Raw genomic sequence first — 25,597 nt, forward strand, 5'->3', positions numbered from 1 at the left:
GTTTATTCAGCATTTAAGTTTCTTCCTTCCACACGTAAGTGGAGCGCACTGATTCTGTCTGTTCCATATCAGGTCTCAGGTCCTTTCAGCAGGGTCCCTTTCTTCTCTTTTGGAATCTTTACCCCTGTGAAACTAGAGCACACCTGGGACAGCCCCTTCCTCATCCTTCCCCAGGACTGTGCTGTACCCTCTCCTCTTCTATTTAATATTCAACTTCAGTCCTGCACTGAACTGTTCCTTCTGCCTTCACAAAACAAAAACAGAGAAAAGAAAGAAAAAAATCCTTCCACAGATGGCTTTCTTCTCAACCCCACTTCACCATGGCATTTATCTCCGTGTCTCTGGAGAGTCTGTCGATGTGTCTGCACCCTCCACCCTTTCTTCATCTCCAGAATCTCAGGAGGCCTGCTCAGCAACGTCTGGGTCTTCACCTGATTGCTATACCCCGTGCCTCTCAAGCCCTCCTCCCTCATCATCTTCCTATCTGGCCTCGGTGCTCCCAGTTAAAGCACCTGCTGTCCCCACATGAGCTGATTCCATGCAGTTCCGCCAGTGTATTTCTTCAGTCCTGGTCCTTCCAGGAAGTAATAGTTGCCTATTAAACTGGTACATGTGGCGGCAGCCTTTCAGCTCCTGTTCATTCTATCGATGAGAGAATTTACACCTACAGACGGATGTACCTACGTCTCTAATGCCTCTGAACACACTGAAAGGTACGTGTTCTGTATAATGTGATCTATACACAAAAGCTCCCTAAGGCACTGACCATAGAGCATCTTTGTATTCTCTTGCAGTGACTTGTATATGACTATGCATGCAGGAACTACCTCAAATATTTACAAAATTGAAATAAAAAGAATGATTATATGTTTTATGTAAATGAAGAAAACTACTGGAAGCAGGAGGAAAAATAAGTTCCCTGGCTGACTCCTACTAGAGAAAGGATTCTCTGTGGCACAGAAGATTGTCACCTAGAAGATATTAATTCTTCTGAGTAGAGCAGTCCCAAGCCCAACCTCCCATAAAGATAGAATTATAGTCCCTTTCCATTCTCCTGCCCAGGCTGGCCAGAAAGCTAAGCTCAAGCTGCCTTGTGAGGACTGGAAACTGTTCTTCCCACCTGCTTTGACGTGTTTGAGCATAATCCCCCGCAAATTATACACCATGATTGGAGACCTGACACTTGACAACTGAGGTCAGTGTGAGAGCAGAGTAGACTCTAGAGTGTTTATTTTAAATGTATCATGATTCAGAATAAATAGAAAAATATTAGTTACTTGAATGAATTTTCAAGAATATAGAATTCCATTTCAAATAAATCTGCTGAAGTAAAATATTTTTTAATATTTAATTTTATTTTAATATTTAATTTTAATATTTAATTTTATTTAATTTTGAAACTGTTGTGAGTGCCTAGATTTTTGGAAATTGCAAAAGTTTACAAAGGAACACCAAGAGAGATGTGAGCTCAAGAGTGAACACTGTCTTCATTTACAATGCTGGAAGACGACTCACCTCTGGTGACCGCGTCTAGTGCACAGCCACTTCCTGTGGCTCCTCCTCCAATAACAAGGATATCAAATTCCGATGTGTTCTGCAACGTCATGAGCTGAGCTTCTCTGGAAGGAGGCTCTCTGTTCACAGGCTCTGAGAGGCACTCTGCTGCTTCCACATAAGCCAGGCTCACCTGAGGGAAAGCAGGCAGGTTCCGGTTACACATCTGGAGTGCTAATTCAGCAAAGCATACAGTGTACTATAGAGAGATTCATAATGGACACGAGGGCTACCAGTCCTAGCCCATGGTCCACATGCAGTCAGGGGCAGCGGTGCTGTGGCCGGCTTTAGTCCTTTACGTAGGTCTCAGTTATTTACACACAGAGCACCTGGTTTCAAAGTCTATATCTCAAATGTTTGCTTGCGTTTTAAATATAGCAAAGTTTAATTATTTCTAGCACTATGGAGCAATTCCCAAATGTTTTACCTAAACCAATTTGAGGAATCAGAAGGAGGGGCTTTTTTACCTGGTAGTATCAAACCATTCAGACAAGATTTAAAAGTACAGACATCATGTGAGGAGGGGTAACAGAACTTTATAACCATTGTGCGTTTTCTTAAAAGTATATGTTTCTTATTCAATTCTAATGACAAAAATATACTCTTAATTTTGTGATTTGTGATTTGTCGACAGTACCTTGTTTAAATAAGCAAGGCTGGGTTTGGTGACTCACACCTTTATTCCCAGCACTTGGAAAACAGAGGCAAGTGGGTAGATCTTTGTGAGTTCAAGGCCAGCTTGGTCTATATACTGAGTTTCAAGACAGCCAGCACAACATATAGAGGAACCCTATCTCCAAAATTAAACAAATAAAAATAAATCTACTATGCTCAATGGGAATAGTTTTCAAAGATTTTAGTAAGAGGCTTTCCTCATCAAATATTAGAAATTTCTAGTGTAGTACATTATGTAGATTTTTGAAAAATTAATAATAACATAATTCAAACTAGGCACAATCCTCCTAAATTTCTGGGTTCTTTAATAACAAACTCATCATAAGCCCAAATCAAAAATACTTGTCCTTTTTTATTGTTTCTTTGGTTTTGCAAAGAATTTGCCTAGTATGTGTGAGACTCTTCAATCCATACTCAGGACAACCACAAGCAAAAAGGATTGGACCACCATGCTGCCCCACATCAACAATTCCAACACTCAGGAGACGAAGGCAGGATGCCATCCTAGGGTTCAGAGTAAATCCCAAACCCAGCCTGTGTTACATGGGACACACACACACACACACACACACACACACACACACACACACACAGAGCACACACATGAAAATGAGAGAGTTCCAGGAGCAGAGGTTAAAGTCAAGCACACAGAAAAATAGGTATTCGGGATTTGCTTCCCACACTACTGTGTGGATACATTTAGCACAATGCAGAGTAATTGATGCATGTTGATCCTTTAGTTATGCAAAGATGACAGCTTCTATTTCTCTCTATTCCTTCGCAGGATCAGCACAGTGAAGGTTCTCCTCCACTCTGCCCTAAGTCACCTATGAAGCTTGGAGTGACCAGGGCCAAGCTTGCTCAAGGAGAGGTGCTCTCGGGTCTTTGCAACATGGTTTTTTCATGTATCTACAAGATAGCTTGGAATTCTTTACGCAGCCCAGACTGGTCCCAAACTGGCCCCAAACTGGCCTAAGGTTGGGCTTAAGAGTGTTCACTCGGATATCCAGCTGTGGTTCCTGCATGGAGACTATTCTGCTCATTCAAGATAAGGGATTTTTTTAAAAAAATGCAAATAAATCAAACTACTGCCTAGGACTGGATTAATTATTATCAAGCCAATTGCATTTCTATGGAAATAAAGCCAGAAGTCTAGAGAACATTGTGGAAAGCCTGTCTAGGGTCACAGAGACCCAGCTTCAGTCTCTGCACCCCTGTCTTGAAAGTCTGACAAACTTGAGTTCAGTCTGTAGGACCCACATAGTAGGGAAGAGCAGACTCCAACAAACTGTCCTTTGACCTCCACACTTATAACAGAGTGCACCAATTTTTAAATTATTAATTCATATGCCAAAACTCAAAAACATCCCATTCTGCATGTAAGTCCTCCTGTTCGTGTATTGATAACTGTTCCCTCATGTAACAAGCCAAATTAAAGAAACTGCTAAGTTCTATGAAGGACTGGACTCCTCTAGCTATGGTCTTTGTCTTCCTCACCTAATGAGAAGAAAAATAGAACACACGGAGAGATAGTATATACAGACAGAACACATTTGTAGAAAAAGCAAATGCCAAAACAGGGGGTGGGGTAGACTCTGACCACTGTGGGGAGGGAGGCGGAACTGTGCCATGACAGATGGGGAAGACTTGGACATGGGACTGACAAGTGACTAAACCGCCCGAGCGTTTTCACACGTCAACAGAATCGCTGACATTTTCTGCCTGGTAAGTTTTCTAGAAATAGTTGAGAAATAAGTTTAGAGACCATATCATGGTATAGTTCATTAGAACTTGTTAATTCCAAAAATGCCCTAGTCTGTTCTAACCATGAAGACTCACCTAGGGCTTCTCCTCAGCAGGCAGGGAAGATATAAGGTGCCTCCATCATTCCCATTGGTTACGTGGTCCTGGCAGCTTCCTGACCTTTTGTGGGAATAGTCTCAGCCTGCATTATCTTAATATGAAAACACCTCTTTCATCTTTATAGTGGCTACATGCCTGTGATCTCAGTGCCCAAGAGGCAGGGAGACAGAAGGATTACATACTTGAGGACAGCCTGGACTACAGGGCAAGACATTGTCCAAAACAACAACATTCCCATATATGGAATATATGTTTCCAACATCTCATGTTTCCAACATTTACCCGAAGAATTCACAAGAGATTCAGAAGCCCCTGAATCATCCGGCTTCTGTATTTACCCACTAAACTCACTATTAACTAGATTTTTACATGCACGCCATTACCCTCTTCCTCATAAGACACCCCATGCCCACAACACAACTGACTGATCACTCAATTTGGTATCCAAGACAACTATGTTTCTCCCTCTTTTTGTATCTCTCTTTCTTAGCTTCCTTTGGATAGCACTCAACTGCCCAATAGTAATGAGTAACCTGCTCTTAGGTGTGTCCTGTTCATTCTTCTCAGATGGGCTATGAACTCTCTAGAGAATCTCAGATGTTTCATATCATCCTACACTCTTCATGCCACAATAATTTCTAATTTGGCGAACTCCAGATATCAAATGGCTAATTAATTATCACTTATAGTTGGATGTCACATGTGTGTCTCAATATTGAAATCATGGCTTTTTCTCCCCAAGCTATTTTTTTAAACTGCCAGCAATCAGTGTTCTTGATAATTACCCACAAGAAATGAAAGCCTGTGTCCACACTGAAACCTGTTAGCAGAGGTTCGCAATGACGTTATTTGTAATGGTGCCAAAGCAAGAGTTTGGGGGTAGTCCTTTGCTTGGTGTCTTAGATACTTTTCCAGTTTCTCTATCTCTCCTTCCTCTCTCTCTCTCTCTCTCTCTCTCTCTCTCTCTCTCTCTCTCTCTCTCTCTCTCTCTCTCTCTCTCTCTCTCTCTCTCTCTCTCTCTCTCTCTGTCTGTGTGTGTGTGTGTGTGTGTCATGCCTTTAAACCCAGTACACCTGAGGCAGAGGTAGGCGGATCTCTGAGTTCGAAGCCAGCCTGATCTACAGAGTGAGTTCCAGGACAGCCAGGACTCACACAGGGAAACCCTGTCTTGAAACCTCACCCCCCCCCCGAAGAAGAAGAAAAAGAAAAAGAAGAAGAGGAGGAGGAGGAGGAGGAAGGAAGGAAGGAAGGAAGGAAGGAAGCAAGCAAGCAAGCAAGCAAGCAAGCTAGACTCAGAATCCTGTACTACATGACTGTGACCATTCTATATAAACAATGTTCAGCGAAAAACCAAGTATGGGATCAGAAAACAGGTCAGTGATCCATGATTCACCACATTTTAAGCTGTTGCTCAAATCATACCTCAATAAAATTGACTTAACAATAGTAACCAGCTATGGACACAGCACTTGAGTACTGGGCAGTTTTATAAGGCATGTGGCTTTTTTCTGCTCACTGAATCTACACAGTAAACCTTCGTCAGGTCCATTAATATGGTGAGGGGGGGGGGGCGATGCTGACTGTTGCAGAAGTTGCACTGAGGAGTTCCTCCCATTTAAAAATATATATTTATATACACACACAGTACTATTGAGGGTGATTTATTTAATTTCTGACAGTACTTTAAAATAACATTTTATTTTTGTTTATTTCTTTCGAAAAAAGCTGGAAAGTGTTGCAACTGAGAAGCTAAGCACCACGCTTATTTTAGAGGCAGTAAACACAGCCTAAGGCCCTACTTAGAATTATGACAGGAGAAAGACTCAGTTTGGCTTCAGATGGCTTTGAGTAACAAAAACACATCTGCACTCTACCTTCTCGAGAACATGCTAATTTCAGGGAAATAAAGAAGAGGGCAGAGATAAAAAGCAGGGATGGTAAGTTATGACACCCTTTAAGAAAAGGATCTTTGCGCTCTCCTCCTGCCTTTTCTGGGTCTCCCTCTGCCAAGCCTGACATGGTGGCTAGACAGGGATCTGGGAGATGAGCTCTGCTGATGGATGGATCCAGAATGTCCTAACTCAACTGAAAGACCAAAATGCTCCTGAGATGATGGACTCTGCACCACTCACTCAACAAATGACTCTTTGGGGAAGTCCCTCAAGCATTCTGTAGACTAGGCGGCAAGAGGACACAGAGACAATTTTTTTTTTTTTTTTTTTTTTTTTTTTTGGTTTTTTGAGACAGAGTTTCCCTGTAGTTTCTAGAGCCTGTCCTGGAACTAGCTCTTGTAGACCAGGCTGCACAGAGACAATTCTAATATGACTTTCACCGGTGTTTAAGGCTGAGAAGAAGCTAAAAAGGTGTGTGTGTGTGTGTGTGTGTGTGTGTGTGTGTGTGTGTGTGTGGTGTGAAGCTAAATCAGCAGAGTACTCACCTGGCATGCATAAAACCCTTGGGTGTTGGGTTCAATCCCCAATACTACATCAAACAAGTTCGGTAGTACATGCCTGTAATCCTAACACTCAACCACAAAAGAATCAGAAGTTCAAGGTCATACTCAGCTACACAGAAAGTTCAGGGCCATTTTAGCTATAAAGGAAGGAAGGAAGGAAGGAAGGAAGGAAGGAAGGAAGGAAGGAAGGAAGGAAGGAAGGAAGGAAGGAAGGGCCAGTCACAGAAGGCATCCCGTATATCCTGGCCAAGCTTCCCTAGAAAGGCCAGCTAAATCAAGCCAAGAGTGGTGAGTATCAGCTGGGTGAAACTAGGAAAGGAAGTGGGAAGAGCATGTGTTAAGTCTAGAATATACTATACATGTCTGCTCTTTGCTGTCACATACTCCCTTAAAATCTGGCTTGCATATCCAACTTTAAAAACTGCTCAGTGTCACATAAATTTCAAGATTCCTAACTGAGATTAATGAAAATGAGTGCCAGCAGTTATGGCCTGTAGATAAGGTAAGAACTTGTAAGCCCCAGAATACACTCTGACTAGAGTCATGGTTTCCTTTTACCATGTGAGTTTGCTGCCCTAGGCCTAAACCCAGAACAAACCCAGCACTATGAGCTTCAGGATTGCAGATTCCGAATTGCTGTAGAAATTTCTACCACCAGTCGCCTTTAAGTTACCCACCCACTTGGGCGTGGTCTCATACTATATATGCCAATGTAAAGCATGAGTCCGGCCTTTTTTCCGGCTGCGGGATTCGGTTGCTGTTCTCCGTTCCAGCAGAGGATTGTGATCTGTGAGTCTACCCCTAAATAAATAACCCTCTATTATATTCAATTCTGAGCTAGGGATTTCTTTTAAGCGTCCTTCTTCACAGGATCATCTACTAACCTCACCACTGAAACTAAAGGCCTGTGGCCCCATCCGCTAGGAAGTAAGAAAGTAGATAGTTCAAGAGCACGATGGGCAGCTTAGTGAGACCCTGTCTTAAAAAGTGAGTTGGGGATCCGGATGGTGGGAGTGCACGCCTTTAATTCCAGCACTCAGGAGGCAGAGGCAGGCGGATCTCTGTGAGTTCAAGGCCAGCTTGGTCTACAGAGTGAGTTTCAAGACTGGCTCCATAGCTACTGAGAAAACCTGTCTTGGAAAAAAAAAAGGAAAGAAAAGGAAGGAAGGAAGGAAGGAAGGAAGGAAGGAAGGAAGGAAGGAAGGAAGGAAGAGAAAGAAAGAAAGAAAGAAAGAAAGAAAGAAAGAAAGAAAGAAAGAAAGAAAGAAAGAAAGAAAGAAAGAAAAGTGAGCTGGGGCTGCAATTCAGTGGGAAAGGTCTTGGCTAGCACATGTAACACCCTAGATTCAATACCCAGTACTACAAGGAAAAATAAAATAAATTCCTCCAGCACTGTGACAAAGATTTGCATGGAACTTGCAGAATTGCTAAGTGGTTAAGAGCACATATTGATCTTGCAGAGGACCCAAGTATGGTTCCCAACATAAGCATTAGGTGGCTCAAACTCCATGTAATTCCAGCTCCAGGGAAACCCATCTGACTCTGGCTTCTGAGGGAACCTGCATTTATGTGCACATAGACATATTCAGACCCATAATTACAAACAAAAGGGAGAGAGACTTGAATCTATATAGAATTGGAAGTGAAGTTCATAATCTGAAGTTACCCAGAGCATTTCCCTTGAATAGGATTTCGAATGAGATCGGTTTTACTATGTCTGAGCACTATTAGACTTGCAAATTAAAAAAAAAAAATCCTAGACATTTGCAACTTCGGGTGAGACCGAAAACAAGATCTAATAATTAGTGTCTATTTCTGAAAGAAGCGCATATTTAAAGACCACAGGCAATTAACAGCCAGGTTGTCCTGTAATCATGTATAGTAATAATTGGAGTATAAAGTAGGTTTCATGCAAATCACTTTAGACTGCAACAATCACTCACTCGCCCATATTATGCCATTCAATCAGTTAGACTGGGAGAAATTGCTTCCTGTTTTGTTGTCATGGAAAAAGACTAACCACATCTGTGTGTTCCTGGAGGCCAAAGGTGACAACCATCTTCAGATGGTTTATCTTCATATGTCTGAATGATCTTCACCTCATGAATCCTCTTGTGACCCAATCGATGGGTTTTCTTGTATTTACATGACAGTAAGCCACATGTTTCACTATAAACAGATTCATGAGGGCTTCGTCCTTACTCTGTAGCCAATTAACGCAAGGACACACTCATTTTCACAGAAAACCAGGCAAGTCCATTGCTATACTTTAAATGTGCAATGTCCCCACAGGCTAATGTGTTTGAAAATATGGATATTAGCTAGTGGTGCTGGTTTGGTTCTGTGGGTCTTGGCTGATGGAAGTGGCTCAGTAACCAGATGCAGTTCCTGTTAACTCCTACCATCAGAAATCCTTCCCATCATAACTAACTGTAAGCCAAAATGAACTCTTCCTCCCTTAAGTTGCTTCTGTCAAAATATCTTGTCCTAGCAATGAGAAGTGATGAATGTGCCCTCTTCCTAGGCAATGAGGATAGACCTCCTGTAAATCCTGAAGGTGCTGTAGAGTCGATCCATGGCCATGATTCCTTTGAGATGTGCACGGAGCCCTGTGCAACCAGAATGTACCCAAACAATCAATCACAAACTTTAGAGGGAAAGGAAGTAGAGTTTCCTGCAAATCCATTCTGCTTACAACTCTCACTTTCTCCTATCGTATAATTTAAACAATGGAATGTTAGATTCAAGAAAAATTGCTGGAAAATGGGAAAATTGCTGGCTCTGTTTGAACTTCAAATAAATTAACACCATAAGTAGCCAGACAATCTGAGGTTTTGAGGATGCCACCTATTTGCTTTCAATAAATATTTAATCATTTTCTTTATTTTAACTGACATATTATTATTATCATTATTATTAGTGTGCTTGCACATCTGTACATGCCATAGCATATAAGTGGAGGACAGAGGATAACTCTGAGAACTCTGAGAGTCATTCTCTCCTTCCTCTACAGGTTCCAGAGATTGAACTCCCGTCATCAGAAAGATTGCTTCCCTACTAAGCCATCTCGCTAGCCCCAAATAAATAGTTTAAATATATAGTGTAATAAATGTGTGGAGGTCTCAGAGTGACATTGCTCCCCAAATCTGTCTTGCTCAGAATCAGAGAAGCTGAAGAGATGGTTGCTGGATCATTCAGTGATGAGGAGCACTTGTTAGAATTCAGGCATCTGTACTGGTCTGTCCTTGGGGTGGGCATCATCACCTGTAGCCACTAAGAACACCTCCTGTGCATTCGCTACTTTACCTTTTAAAAGGGCCCTGCCCACCTCCCATCTTTTTCTGTGTCTCCATTTGTCTGTATTTCTCTCCTTCCTTCCCCTCCCTCCCTCTCCCCTCTTTTCTCTTTCTCCACTTCTGTCCCCAGAAGCTGGTCTCCCCTCTCCCCTCCCCGCTTTTCCCATTCACTTTCCTCCCAGCAAAAACTCTCTCCACCTGAGCTCTTTTGCATGGCATCTTTCTCTCTCATGCCCATTTTCTTCTAAATTATATAACATTGGTTCTCTGACCAGGAAAGGCTCTTCTGGACCTTCTTCCTGACCGCAGGCAGTTTAAGGCGTGCCAGGATCCTGGAACCAGGTCCACACATACAGCCCCAGATCTCTAGATTAGCTGGGTCTTCACCCAACATGACATGATTGGCAAGCCACTCCCCTGGCCCCACCTTTGGCTATTTCGCAGGAGTGAGGACTCATCTTGTCTCTCAAATGTGGTTTCTTGCCTTTTGGCTTCCTTAAGCCCTGGTAACAGGCAAGCGTGGCTCTTTCCGGCTCAGAGCCCTTGGCCCCCACATTTTACGTGACTACCCACTGGGAGGCCTGTACCAGTCTAGTCCTTCGGCTCCTGCCCCTTGATTGATGGATCTCAAAGGCAGCCTGTGCGTTTCTCACGATCCTTGCTTGATAAAAAGCCACTGGATCCTGTTCTGCCTCACTCATGGGGAATAAGCCTACCAAAACTCGGCTTCCTGATATTTTATGGGACCTTTGCAACATTCTGCCAGCGATCCTGATAGATGGAAGGAGGTATCACTCCTTCACCCTTTCACTCTTCCGCTTCCCCTCCCCCAATAAAACTCTTACCCTAACTCTGTGGCATGCAGCATGCTTGCTCCGTGGCAGAGCTCACCGAAAGGTAATCACTTCATGCTGGGACCCTACCCACCTGCTCCGCCCTCAACAGATCCACTCTTTTCCACCTGCAACAAATCTGCTTCCTCGTTCACTGGCGATTTCCCTTCCATTCAATATTGGCGACAGGGTCTCTAGAAGGGCTCCCCACCTCTGACCATTCCCCTGGACGTAAGGCTTCCTTTCTCTAGCACAGACTTCTCGCTTTGTGGCTTTTCTCAAAGTCCTTGTACCAGGTGACTGTGTCTCTCTTGGGCTCAGAGCCCTTGCCTCCTGCCCTTTGTGTGACAACCCACTGGACAGCCTGTGCCTGTCTCAAAATCAGCCCTCTCTGAATTCCTAGGATGCTAGAAATTGCAGACCCTTGGGTCTTAACTTCTCTGCCACATTCATGGGAACTGTGTCACCGTTTATAGCTCTTTGCTCCCACTGGAATGTTTTTTGGACCCACTGACCATTCCTAATCAGCTGCTGTTGCAAAATTACCAGCTGGTGGCCATAGAGCTTGAGGTGCAAGACCATCAAATAAGTCTGGGTGATGCTGTGGTGATGGGAATGGACCAGGTGCTTTAAACCCTAGAGAGTCGACTTGGATCCACCCCCAACAGCATTTTGTCAGGTCCTAGCAGTGCCTGGCAGTGCCACAGAGCATGAACAGTGACACAAAGCAGTCAGCACCCCAGCTTTCCCAGGTACCCCAAAGATGAGTGACACCACCAAGTCAGCAGGAAGTCGTCTTGAGAACCCCGAGTCCTCATTCCCACCTCACCTGTTACCTCTTTCTAACTTGTCACCTTTTTATAATAAATAAAAGGGAGGACTGTTAGTATTCAGACATCTGTACAGGCCTGCCCTTGGGATCCTGACAGGATATGTCCTCACAGGTACAGCTACTAAGAGCACCTTCTGTGCACACTCGCTATGTTTCCTTTTTAAAGGACCGTGCCCACCTCCCATCTCTCTCTTTCTCTGTCTGTCCCCTCTCTTTGTTCCCCTTCCCCCCCCCATACCACTCCACTCCTGCTACTTCTGCCCCCAAAAGCCAGACTCTGCCCTCCCCTCCCCCCTCTTCCCATTCACTTTCCCCCAATAAAAAAACCCCTCCATTTGAACTCTTGTTGTATGGCATCTTTCTCTCTTGCTCTGTGTTTTGCTAAATGATAACAGCATTTGCTGATCTTGCAGAGGGTCCATATGGCTGCTTAACAGAGACTACAAGTCCAGTTCCAGGGCATCTGATCCTCTCTCCTGGCCTTCTACTACACCAAGGATGCACACGAGTACACATACATACATGCATATAAAAAGAAAGTGGAGGGTCTAGATAGCAAATCTGGGGTTGAAGAGGACAGAAAGGGAAGGAAAAAGATATAATATAATATATATATATATGTGTATGTATATATATATATATATATATATATATATATCACTCTTGGTTGTCCAGTAGCTGTTTGTTCACCCTACCCCCCACATAGCATCTAACAAATATAGAGGAGGCATCTTTTTACATATTTCTTCTCTTTTCTTTCTTTTCTTTTTTTTTTCTTCTGAGCACAGTAGCACACACCTTTATTCCCCAGCACTGGAGAGGCAGAATCAGGTGGATCCTTGTGAGGTCTGGGCAAAATTGTTGTTTGCTTTTGTTTTGAGATAGGGTCTCTCTATTGCATAGCTCTGGCTATCCTGAAACTCACTAAGCAGAACAGACTGGCCTCAAACTCTGAGATCTGCCTGTCTATGCCTCCCAAGTGTTGAGATTGAAGGTGTGAACCACAACACACCTTCTACAGTACAGAATTACAATGCAATTAATGAATTCTAGAAATCCTAGCTCATCTGCATAGCCTGCAACCAGCCGTCCTGTGCAGTCGCAGAGAAGACCCAGATGTCTACCAAACAGCACTTGGCCTTAAAACTCTCCATAAGGCATTGAGCTAGAACTGAAACAGGGTCAGTGGTTCTCTCTCTCTCTCTCTCTCTCTCTCTCTCTCTCTCTCTCTCTCTCTCTCTCTCTCTCTCTCTCTCTCTCAGAGGAGTACTATGCTGATCCATTAGCCAAGGGATGAGTCTACTATACTTGAACCTTACGTTCCAAATAGTTCATGTTCAAACTTGAGATACACACTCTCCATCTCTGTGGCTACTTCATCAAGTACAAGTACGATATGTACGAGCCCTATCATATATACATGCTATGACACAATTAGACCTCGTAAGTTTTTGTTAGAAAGTGTCAGATTTCAAAATAAAGTAAAATTAGGACTACCTAACTTAAAAGTATTTTTTTATCCTAAATTTAGAGGGGGAAAAACCACCTAGAGAAAGCTTTCCAAACAGAAACATGTAATTATCAAGCTGGAAGAATGGAAAAGGAGACAGAAGCAAGAGGGCTCTCCCGGGGCATTTATAGAAAGTTTCCTCCATCCCACAATATCCCTAAAAAGTTTCTTTAAAAGGCCTTAAAATGAATAAATAGTTGAAAATGAAATGCAAAGTCAAATCAAAGTGAATGTCAACGCTGCTCAGTTAGCAACAGCCTAGCAGCTCACCAGCTGTCGGCGCTAATCCTAGCTCAGCCGTTGACTCACGGGTGACCTATACAAGTACAGTTAACCTCGCCGATTCTGTATGCCAGCCACAAAATAGCATCCCAAACTCCTCGAAGGCCCAACGCGAGTTAGAACCACAAGTTGCTGCCGCGGCCCCACTTTGAGGGCTAAGTGTTAAACAAAACCCAGAATTAGAGAGAAGCTGATAGGATGCTCTTCAGAGAACATTCCCAGCTCTGTCTGCATAATTTCAGTGCTTTGATGAAGCATGTCTCATAAGAAACAGTCCACCATACAGAGCCGTTAAGAATAGTTTCCACTGGCCTTATCTAAAATACAGAGTATTCCGAGTCCTCATGGAGCTTTAGATGCCAGGCACATTCCCAACACACTTAGTTGTATTTCTAGAAGAAAACCAGCCTTTCCAGGAATCTATGCACAGGGTTCTAAATAAGAGAAGCAAATGAATGATGAATGTCTTTAGTATAAACCCTAACAATAAAACTCTCATCATAAGAAGCAGCTCATTAGTCAGCTAGATTCAAAAGCAACATTCAGGATATATGTAGTGCCTAGAGGCTTAACAACATGATTCTCTTCCTCCAGAGAAATGGGATTGTAGGTAGCAAAGCCCTACAGGTAACAAGTTCCTGAACCACGGGAACAAATGGGTGCCCTACCTTCCCATACTGAATGGGGAAAGACTACAGTAAGAAACCTTTGCTATGAGCATGGGTTTTGAAGCTTGCTTGCTAGAGTAATTGGCTTGCGTTATTCCAGCAATTCACTTCCAGGATTAACTCATAACTATAAGGAGCAGGAGAAATGACTCAGCAATTAAGGGCACTTGTTGCTCTTGCAGGGGACCTGGATTCCATTCTCAGCACCCACATGGCCACTGACAATCATCTTTAACTCCAGTTCTGGGGGATCCAGCTCCCTCTTCTGGCCTCTGTGAGCACAAAGCATATGTGTGGCGCAGGCAAAACACTCATTCACATAAAATAAATATTTAAAAACTACAACTGTAAGATCGGAATGGTAAGCCAAGATTCCACTTACCTACTTCGTATATAGTTCATAATCCTGACTCTTTCCCTAGTGTACGACACCTCATCCTTTGTAGACAAAGGTAAGACACATACAACATGGAATATCATTTAAGTAGTTAAAAAGAAAGGAAATCCCTGGATGTGACAGCCTTGATTTGCCTGATGGTATTATGACAAGGTGATAACAGAAGCCTACTTGATCTCATATGTTGACTTTAAAATAGTGAAGCACACAGAAGCAGAGAACAGTGGCTAACAGGACCCTGCACTGTAACACCAGGATGCGGTTAGATATTGCTCAGGGATACAGCATTTCAGTTAAGCTCAAAGAAAATAACAAAATGGAATTGATTAGGAAAAGCTGAGTTGTTATTTGTTGCATTTTTAAGTTTTGCTGTTGTCTGGTTTTTTTCTTGTTGTTGTTTTGGTACAGTTTTCGTTGTTTGTAGGTGAGAGCTCATGTAGCCTAGGCTAGCCTCCTACAGTATAGGCAAGGCTGGCCTTGAACATCTGATCTTCTGGCATCTACCTATTTTCTCCAGCTCAGAAAATTTGCTTTTACCCTTTCAAGGTAAGACTTTTAAAAAGAAAGGCTGCTTTCAAACCTATGGAAAATGCATCTGTACATGGAAGACTGTTTTCCTGGGGAGGACAGACAAGGGAGGTCACAAGTTCAAGGCCATTTAGCAAATAAACAAATGTGGCTCCTGAACAATCTCTCTGGTTGATCCTGACTTCAAATACCCTCAGATCAGGAAGCTTCCCCCAATGAAGTTAAATTCTTTTTTATTAATGTGCATCAGCATTTTGTCTGCACTTAGGTCTGTACGAGGGCATGGGATCCCCCAGGAGATGGAGTTATAGGTGGTTGTGAACCACCATGCGGGTGCTGGGTCCTCTGGAAGAGCTGTAAGTGTTCTAACAACTGAGCAACCCTCTTCCACTCCTGAAATTAAAATTTTTGGTTGTTTGTTTGTTTTGTTTGAGACAGGATTTCTCTGTGTAGCCTTGACTGTCCTGGAACTCACTTCTGTAGATTAGATTGGCTTTGACTCTGCTCCCAAACGCTGGGATTAAAGGCGTGCACCACCACCCAAATTTAAATTCTTAATGATGTTGAGAGTGCTTAAAAAGCAGAATGATATTCAAAGATGTTTACTACAGAATAGCAATTAGGAGAAGCTTTTTAATTTAAATGTCATCAGAAATCCATCCAGTGTTTCTGTCTTCAGTCACTTCTCCATTATTGCTGTAGGAAAAACTGTGTAAACCAAACCAATTATCTTGAAGAAGTTTGATATTCCATCCCCCCCCCCCTTTTTTGCCTTTTGTTTTTTTCAAGACGGTTTCTCTGTGTAGCACGGCTGTCCTGGAACTCACTCTGTAGTCCTGGCTGGCCTCGAACTTGTAAACATCCACCTGCCTGTATCTCCCAATTTTGGAATTAGAAGTGTGTACCACAACTGCCTGGTATTCCAGTATGTTTCAAATATAAGCACCCAACATTAAGAGAAGGGAAAAATGCTGCATGTGAATCTAAAGATCTACTGTGTGCCAGACCACTGGCCTGCTCAGACAGATGGCCCGAGAGTGTAGAGGGGAAAGCCTGGGAGGAATCCTTACCCTTATCATATGAAAAGCCAAAGTCTCCAAACTTTCATACCTGGTGCACTCCAACAAGTTCACCCAAACCCTGCTGCACTTGAACAATAAACTAACACACAAAGCTATTGGTATCGCTCTGCTCTGTGAACCCAGCGCTGGAGAGTCTGGGGCACCAGGATCACATATTCCAGACCAGACTGGGCTACACAGCGAGACCCAGTTTCAAAAGGAAAAAAAAAATGAAACACTTATTTTGACTAGCGTTGGTCATTCTGTTTTTTGCTTCTCTAATCTTGTCTTTTGCTACTGAAAAAAAAAAAAAAACCTGCGTCCATTCTAACAATAAGAAAGCACGACTTTCTTACAACTTTACAAATAGCGCAGTGAAAGGGAAAGACCGAAATATAAGTTAAACAGGGCTCTCACTATCCGTGTGGGCTTTAATTACCCATGCACCCCGTCACTCTTCAGTCCCGTAAGGAATGAGCTACTGCTGTACTCATTGTTACAGAGAGAAAAACAAGGTCAACATTCAGGAAAGCCGTCTACAATCCTAAGCTGCCAAAACAGACGTCGTGGGGGCGGAGGTGTGGAAGGCGGGCTGCAGGAATCACTAGACAGATCCCGTGCTTCAGAGGAAGACTCCTCAGCAGAATTTCCTTCCCTGATCCTTATAAGACCACTCCAAACTACACAGACCTTCATTCCCAAAGCCCGCCCCCTGCTTTGGGTTTGGGGGGGGGGGGGTGGAGAGAAAGACGTCAGTCAGTCAATTTCACCGGGGCGTGAGCTCACAAAGTCCACTTCAACTTCAGGGTGGGAAATGGAAAGAACAAATGTACCACGTCACCCAAGAAGGGCCCCTCACAACTAAACTGACCTGTTACAGCAACCACAGTCGGTTAGAGAGGAGACCACAGCGTCACATCAGTTTTTCCACTCTGTACCTTAACAGGTGTGGAATCAATGATGAGCTAATTATTTAGAAAGAAAGAAAGAAAGAAAGAAAGAAAGAAAGAAAGAAAGAAAGAAAGAAAGAAAGAAAGAAAGATGCCTGTGTCCTAACATGAAAAGAGACTAGAGTAGCCCTGAGTTAAATTCTCCTATTTCAGCCTATTCTGCTCCATTCTCCATGGCCCACTCCATTCTTCCTAACTACCTGGGGAATGCTCCCGCAGTCCTAACTGTAATCCTGCCCACTTCTGTTCCTCAAAAACCTACCCTGACAATGCTCCACGGCTCCCTCTTTCCTACACTCAGTTCCCCCTTAAACCTACTCCATTCTGTAAGCTGCTTAGGGCTAGAAAGTAGAGGCTCTCCCAGAAAAGGTCACTTCCTTTGGCTCCACTGTTGGACTGCATTAAGAATGTCATCTAAGGCCCTTTCAACTAAAAGTTTATCATTAAACGCACTTGGACTAAATAATGAATCAGCATCAACTTGTTCTCGACAAATCACACGCCAACAGAATGTAGAGGCACAATTGCTTATCTGGCACGTGGGAGGCTCTGGGACTAATCCCGAGCACACCAACAACAATGAAGAAGTTTTTAAAAAGAGAGAAGAGCTGCAAATTTTAAATAGAGCTCAGCCAGGTGGACACTACCTTCAGCCTAAGAGGATAGAATAGAGCAAGATCGAGGTTGGCTTAAGCAATTTAATGAGAAGATATTTTAAAGCAATTTAATGAGAAGCTATTTCAAAATGGAAAGTAAAATAGAGGGGACCATTCAGTGGGAGAGTGCCTGCCTAGCTTGTGTGAAGCCCTAGACAGATCTTCTGCATTGAAAAAGAAAGAAAGCAGAGAAGGGAGGATGCACTCCCCGGTCCCGTGGTCTTCTACTACTTATTATTAGTTATGTGAATGCGTGTATCTTTCATGTGAGTATATGCACTAGAGAGCAGGTGCCTACAAAGGCCAGAGGCATCAGATCCTGCGAAGCTGACAAAGATGCCAGGAATAAAACCCAGGTCTTGTAGAAGAACAGCAAGTGCTCTTAACTTCTGAGCCATCTCTCCAGTCACTGCCTGTGGTCTATTGAGGGACTTATAGGAAGAACTAGAAGGAGACTGAGGCCATCTTTATTGAGAATTGTCATTTTGGAGCACACAGCAGGCTGAACCAGGGAGCAGTCCACATACTTTATGCAGGCTTTTTTTTATGCTTAGTTGGAAAGATAATCCTGTCAGGGGAAGGGTCATGATGATTAGCTCCTGATTCACACAGACCCACCCTTACTGCCTAAGGGGAGCTGTCTTGTGTCTCACGACGTAGTCAGTATGATTTAAGATAGTGGTAGGCAGCCGGAGATGTAGCTTCCTTGGTCAAGCATGAGCCTAGCATGTCTGATTCCCAACAATGAAAAATAAGAAGATAGGAAGATGAAGAAACAGAAAGAGAGGAAAATGAGAAGGCCCCTCAAAGACTTCTAAAAGTGGTAGATGGAAGAGGGAAGGGGCTGAGAATGTGGATTCTTTTGCCATAAGCCCCTTCCCTTTAGGCCAACAGATCAAAAGAAATCAGCCAACATTCATCTTTTTCTAAAAGCAACTAAAGATACGGGCTCTGCCAGCTCCAAAAGACCCAACACTTCTACTGAAAGTCACAGTCCTGTTCCTAAATGTGAAGAGCCTCGTGTTCCACCGTCACTTCTAAAACTGACCTGTTTGCCTCAAAAAGTGGCTGAGCTATTTCCTAACTTTCACTTGAGTGAAAACTATCACTGGCAAAGGAAAGCTAAATACTAACATACACCCGCAATACGAAACACCACAGCGCTAATGCGATGGCTCAGCTAGAAAGGACCAAACCTGAAAACCTGAGTGCAGTCCCAGAAAGGAGAAAACTGACACCCACAGGATGTCCAACGATATCCACACTTATGTGCCTAAATACACACCAAAACAAATAAATGTAAAAAAGGCGGGCCTTCTGTGAAGTCGGTCACTACCACCACCTCACGCTTTACCTGTCTTCTAGAAATAACTGTCCAGCCACTTCCTGAGACAAGTAATTGACTTAAAGACAAATAAAACCGAATCTTGTTCAGTCTCACTGTTTTCCTTTTAAGAAGCTTTCTAAAATCTAAACAGCCATTTTCCTCTTATTTGTCCGTGCAAATACAAGCTAATTTAACTAATTTAAGAAAGGCTTTGTGAGATGGCCAGAACCTACACCCACACAGATAACACCAAGCACATTTTTAACGACTTGCCAACTTTTCAGAGTCTACCCATTTGTATTTCACTCAATACCTTGCCTGTATTTTGAGACAAAAGCCCTGTGCTGGGAATGGCCAAGGGGCATACACAAGCCAGGACCAGGGAGACAGAATTCAGTGGTGCAGCCAAATGGGCTGACCTAAAAGTATTATGGATGGTACACTAGGATATCACTATGTCAAGTTTTATTCTTTTTTTGGTGTTGTTTGTTTGTTTGTTTGTTTGTTTGTTTGAGACAGGGTTTCTCTGTAACTTTGGAGCCTGTCCTGGAACTAGCTCTTGTCTACCAGGCTGGCCTTGAACTCTCAGCAAGTTTTTTCAACACCAACTTATTCTTTTTTTTCCCCAGACAGGGTCTCACCATGTAGCTCTAGCTGTCCTGGAACTCACTATGTAGACCAAGCTGGACTCGAACTCACAGAGATCCACCTACCTCAGCCTCCCAAGTGCTGGGATTTTAAGGTGTGCTTCACCACACAGCCTTCTGGCTTATACTTAAAAGACAGCTACTTTCCAGTCTGAACCATCTTAGAAAATTAGGCCTGGGAAAGGGGGCTGGAGTCAGCAGGTGAACACACCTGTACAATGAGGCAGTGCTTTCTACAACGGACCGCAGGAAAATGGAGCACATCTAAGAGCCTTACAAAAATGTAGCCAACACCCAAGGCTCAAGGGGCAGATGATTCTGTTTCTTTCTCTACTCTTGAAGTCAGTCACCATCCCCCCGACACATCCAATAGCTCTCTGACTGGCACACACTTTGAGGGAGAAGAGAATTCTATTACAGGTGGCCATTTCAAGTCAGCAACTAAAATAAACTGTTTCCTCTCTCGGGGAGTTTGTCTATCTTTCCCCAACCGTCTCAAATTTAGGGCCAAGGTGGTATCTTAAAGGGTCAGGAATCACTGAAAATGCAGCATAGGAAATTTCCTATGCAGTTCACTGACTGGAATAGGCTTGTGGCGAGTTTTTGGTTATGTTTGTTTGTTTTTCCAACAGACGCAGTCAGTTTAAAATGATAAATGACTTCAAGCTGCTGGTACCCATTTCCCTGGGCTCTTAGGACAGTCAGGCTGCCTAACGTGAGGGGCTAAAGTGACAAACACTCTAGAGAACAGCAGGCCCTTGCTATGCTCTCATTCTCTAAAGTCCAGCCCTGACTCAGCTGTTCGGGAGCATTACTACAAACTGATTCCGTGAGATCAGTTAAAAAAAATAACAAGTTTACAAAAGATGGAACAGCTAATATTTCGGGATAAAATTAAACCATAAACTTCAGAGTAAAACAGGCTTACTACGGTTAAAAAGACATAAGCCACATACGAATTTAGCAACACCTATTAGATATCATGACCTTCGGCACTGGCATTTCCCAGTTTCGGTTCAGATAACCTGGGAGTAGGGGGAAGACGAGGGGAGTAATCTAATCCCTGATGCCCAAGTCCCAGGATTCTGAAATAGCCTCTGCAGAAGCAGCATCTTTCACACTTGCTCTTGAGAAACCAAAGCAACTTCTTCAAAGAAAACATATCAAGCACAGTCAAGAGACAAGGAAGAGACTCAACAGCAAGACAGCTAATATGGGCACCTCATACACCCTAGGAAGCCCTGGGGTCCAGTGCCCATGGCTCAGAATGAAAAGAGAGGGTGACACAGTCTCTCCAACACTTCTCCTCTTTATGAAGAAATGCATTATATAGACAGACAGACAGACAGATAGATAGATAGATAGATGGATGGATGGATGGATGAGCTTTGGGCCTGGGCAGGCACAGTGGCTCAGGACTGTAATCCCTGCCTGATTACATTTCTTTTCCTTCCTTCCTTCCTTCCTTCCTTCCTTCCTTCCTTCCTTCCTTCCTTCCTTTTTTCCTTTCATTTTCTTTCTTTCAAGACAGTCTCACTACATAGCCCTGGTTGTCCAGGAACAAACTGCGTGGAGCAGGCTGGCCTTCAACTTTCAGAGACCCACCCACCTCTGCCTCCTGAGTGCTGAGGATTGTGAAGCACCAAACATGAGCTGTGTGAGTTCCAGACCAGTCAGGCTAAAGAGTAAGACATTGTCTGTCTGAAAAAAAAAAATCTGAGGCACTTATTCACGGTAAGGGTAAGGCAACTGTGAAGCAATACATTAATTCTTCTTAATATGTGTTTTTGAGGTGCTATTTCAGATTCAGGATAGAAACCTCCAAGCAGCATGTCTGGTTCTACCACCTTCTAACACAAGGAAACAAAGAACAAGGTCATGTAGAGAAATGTGTGGCTTAAAGGTAGCCACAGAAACGGCGAGGTGTTACAGCAAGCTGGCCTTGTCATCAAGCTCCCCCTCCTGCTCTCCTCCTGAAGCAGGACTGTCAGCCCAAATGACACAGGAAAAGAGAAACAGGAAATCAAAATGAACTACAGCATCTCAAGGCCGAAGAAAACAAAATCCTGCAATGAGATCATTTCTGGCTCTCAAACTTAACTGTACGAAGGCATGGCTGTGGTACAAAGAAAAAAATAAAAGGGAACTGAACAGTCTTCAGAATGTTCACTTTAATCCCACAGTTGGGGTGTCCCACACTGAACTCTGCTCCTTACATGAAATGATATCCTTGTTACATAAGTAAACCACTGAACCTTTAAGAAATATAAAGGCGCTGTGGCACATGCCTTTAATCCCAGCACTCTGGAAGCAGAGGCAGGTGGATCTCTGTGAGTTTGAGATCAGCCTGACCAACACAGTTCCAGGACAGCCAGGGCTTCACAGTAAAAACATGTCAGAGAGAGAGAGAGAGAGAGAGAGAGAGAGAGAGGGAGGGGGGGAGGGAGGGAGGGAGGGAGGGAGGGGGGGAGGGAGGGAGAGAGGGGGGGGGAATATAATGCTTTTCTACTTCCTTTCCCAGTCTCCTGCCTTCTAATAGGACAAACTTGGCAGGAGCAAATAAGCACCCAAGCATCTCAATGAACTGAACAGTAAAGTCTAAATGAACAAACCCTGGCACAAATCAATGAAGCAGTTTTTAAAAATCAAAGAGCCAAAACAGAGGCTTTTGAGAAAACACGGGGCACTCAAAGTTCATGGGCATCACAAGGCAGTATTCTGAGGGTCGCTTTAAACTGAGGAACTTTTAGAGTAATTCCTACAGACAGCCATGAGCACACACAGCATCGATGCTTCCCCACCAGTTCATGCGCTTACTCACTTGCTTCCTTCTGTAATGAGCAAACTGAGAGAGTCCCAAAACAGTGGCCAGAGCTCCTCCGCCCACAAGAACAGTCCCTTTCACTGCCTTTTGAAATGCCATTGCTCAGCCTACAAAGAAAAATAGAAAGAAAATAAGTTAATTTCATCGCATAATAATCTTAATAAGACACTGTACAGATTATGAAACTATATTAAGGTAGACAGGAAAACATTAGAAGACTCCTAACATGCCAATGGGTGTACCACAATTCAAAAGCAATAATCCAGGAAACCAGGACGAGGAAATTGATTATGTAAACGTTACATTCAGAGCTGACAGGCATTAAAGAAAGAAATGCAAATTAAGAGACAACTTAGGGTATTTAAAGAGTATAAAGTCAAGAGAGCTGTGTAAAGAAATGTCATTGTGGAGCTGACAAAACTACAAGCTGTACCTGCGAATTTGTTCCACTGCTAATCCCCTCCCCACGGGGAATGGATGGAAGTTCTGGGTCACTCAATGGGACAATAAACCTCAGGCCTGCTTCAGGGTTCAATTGAAACTCTGAGACAACTTTCTGGAGTTTTCCCTTCTTAATGAAATCTTCCCGGAAGCCAAAAGCCAACAATGTGCTGAGACCTCCATCCCTGGAACGGTGGACACTTTACAGATAGGTGGTCAGCAGACACCAGGCCCTGGTCCTCTAACAAAATGATAACTTAACCTCCTGTAACCCCTTTTGTTGGAGGAGCTTAAAAAAAAAAAAGAAAAGAAAAAAAGACAAGGGGGTGGGGGATAGAGAAAGGTTTCTCTCTAACCAGCGACATGGTGGCAATGTCAATGAGAAGGCTCCTTTGTGTTCACAGTGTGTTGCCAAATAAAGTGCTGTATTGTGTGTGAGCTTTCTTTTTTTTCCTGGTTTTCAACGACTGGATATCCCAAAGGAAAAAAAAAAGTCTGTTCTTGAGGATTTAAAATTTTTTTCAGACTCCTTTGGAAGCCAAAAACATTACAAGAAATAAGAATCTCATCAACGTCTTCTGATCTACTTTTATTCTGTTAAACAGAGAAGGATCACACTCTGTGAGCACCTTTATTTATTTATTTATTTAACTTAGGAGCAAATAATTTGACCTGCCTAAACCTTTCGCAGCTGGCACACCCACCTCTTACAAGGAAGCTGTTACCCTATTTTCCAGTAGGGGTGGTGGCCAGACCTGTCTGAACAACTCACTTAACGCTCTTCTGATATGAAGCAACTCAAGAGCTTGCTAAGTTTAAAGGTAGTTTTAACTTAGAATAGAAAAAAAAAATTCAATGTAAATATGTTGGGTTCCATATTGGATGTAAAATATCTGTTCTACTCTCCTAAATTAAAGAATTTCAGTAGAGTTGGTAACTAGATTCTACAGAGAACTCATTTTGGAATACTATAAATTATACACTAAAATAGAAGTTGACATTTCTTAAATTTTTTTGTTTCCTTCTCCTTCACAAATGACAAGATTCCAACATGGCTTTGTTACTGCTATTATTAACATTCTTATCTAAGAAATATTAATATAAATAGTAAATACATTAATATATTAACTATAAATGCCCTGACATTGAAGGTCTCTACTATCTTTGTTGCTGCAAGTTGGAAAGACAGGAAAGACCCAGGGGACACAGGACAGAAAAGGAGCCCTCCCCTGGGAATAGCTGAAGCCCCTCAGCAGCAGAGAATCAAGATTCCAGCTCAATCAGCATTTGCGTAAAGCATCCTTCCCTAGGTGTAAATGTGCAACTTTCCAGGAATCTCACCAAAACCACTTACAGTAAAGGACATGCCCTGACTTCCTAGCATCGTTCCTTTGGTTTCACCTGTGGACTGTAATCCTGTCCAAGAAACCTCTAGAGCCCTCTACAATCTCACTTCTCAGGAGAGGGAGAGAGGGAGAAGGGGAGAGGGAGGAGAGAATCAGGTTTCTTAGCAGTCTTTTGAGATATAAGTTGAGAGTCACCAAAATAGGGTTAACGACAAGAGACTCCTTAAGGGCCTCATATCCACACCTGGGTGTTTTTTATACATTCCCTGAGCTTCTCTCCCTTGATCTCTGTGCTCAAAAATCTATAAAAATGTCTTGTAATAAACTAATTCTTCTTTGAGAAGCTCACATCCAGGCTCTTGGGTGTTCTTTCCCTGAGCACTTTTCTAGTTTTAATCAACTCCGACTCTATTTCTCACAGACTAGGACTAAAATTCTTTTCTGGCCATAGCCAGGAATCTTGTGTTGACGAGTCAGGATCCCTAAAAGTCTGCGGGAACTCCGCAGGCTGTTTCGAGCAATGTGGAGGTGCATCTCCACCTCTGCCACCGCCAACACTTTTCCTACATAACCATCCACTTTTGCTCAAACTGTGGAAGATCCTGTGTGTGCTCACTACGGAAGTCAAACATTCAGTTACCCTTAGGCTAAACCTTATCTTCTTTAAATGTCGAAACCACACAAGAGCAGACACCCATTTGCCACAGCCTTACACTGTTTAAGGTGCTGAGACAACTATTCACCTGGATTCCTGTCTCAGCAAGAGAAATCATGGGGGTCCTGGGACAGCCCACTATCAGACGGTTGGTTTGATCAACTTGGGACAAAGGACAGAGTCCTAAACAATGCACATGCCTACCCCATGTAGACAGAAGCCTGATGGTCCATCGGATAGGAGTGTGGTGGCTGGTTGACTTGGGGTAGAATCACTATTTGTCTTGCTGATAATGTCATTCATGACCTCACAAAGGAAACCACACATCATCAAGACAACTGTGGGGTGGGACATGTAAGTCAATGAGAATGTCTCAGCATTAGGTGTTCATTCATTATTCATTCAGCCAATTAAGCGTGGGGTTGGTTCTTCCAAAAGTGTGGCTTTCCTACGTAACTAATTTTAATCTTTCAAGTTAACATTCCTATACTAAAATTTGCAAAAGATTATTTTCAATAACCTACTAGTACTAACAAAAAAACTGTATTCACATAACATTGGAGTTAACAATAACTTTTACTGTAACAATCTTTTTATAATTTTATGAAATAATTAAAAGATTGTTTCTACTAAGACTCTGACTCAAAAAACAATAATGAAGATTATTTCTACTACCATCAAATCCTTCTATAAGGTCACCCAGTCACCTGTAATGAGTAAAACACTCACAGGCAGTCCAACGTCTAAAACAGACTATTTCACCCTGTTATCCTAAAATCAGCATTGATAGATTTGTT

General features: G+C 43.0%; 1 protein-coding gene across 1 annotated transcript in view; it reads right to left on the reverse strand.

Moving 5' to 3' along the window:
- The window catches only part of Gpd2 (glycerol-3-phosphate dehydrogenase 2), a 137,540-nt gene that overhangs the window by 77,962 nt on the left and 33,981 nt on the right, over positions 1-25,597 (reverse strand). The window contains exons 2-3 of the mRNA XM_038337683.1: positions 22,356-22,465; positions 1,516-1,687 (exon numbers count right to left, since the gene is read on the reverse strand). Coding sequence (XP_038193611.1) covers positions 1,516-1,687; positions 22,356-22,457 — 274 coding nt within the window. The 5' untranslated portion in view covers positions 22,458-22,465. The remainder of the gene's footprint in view (positions 1-1,515; positions 1,688-22,355; positions 22,466-25,597) is intronic.

The sequence above is a fragment of the Arvicola amphibius genome, chromosome 7 (genome assembly GCF_903992535.2).
Source record: "Arvicola amphibius chromosome 7, mArvAmp1.2, whole genome shotgun sequence".
NCBI classification, from domain to species: Eukaryota; Metazoa; Chordata; class Mammalia; order Rodentia; family Cricetidae; genus Arvicola; species Arvicola amphibius.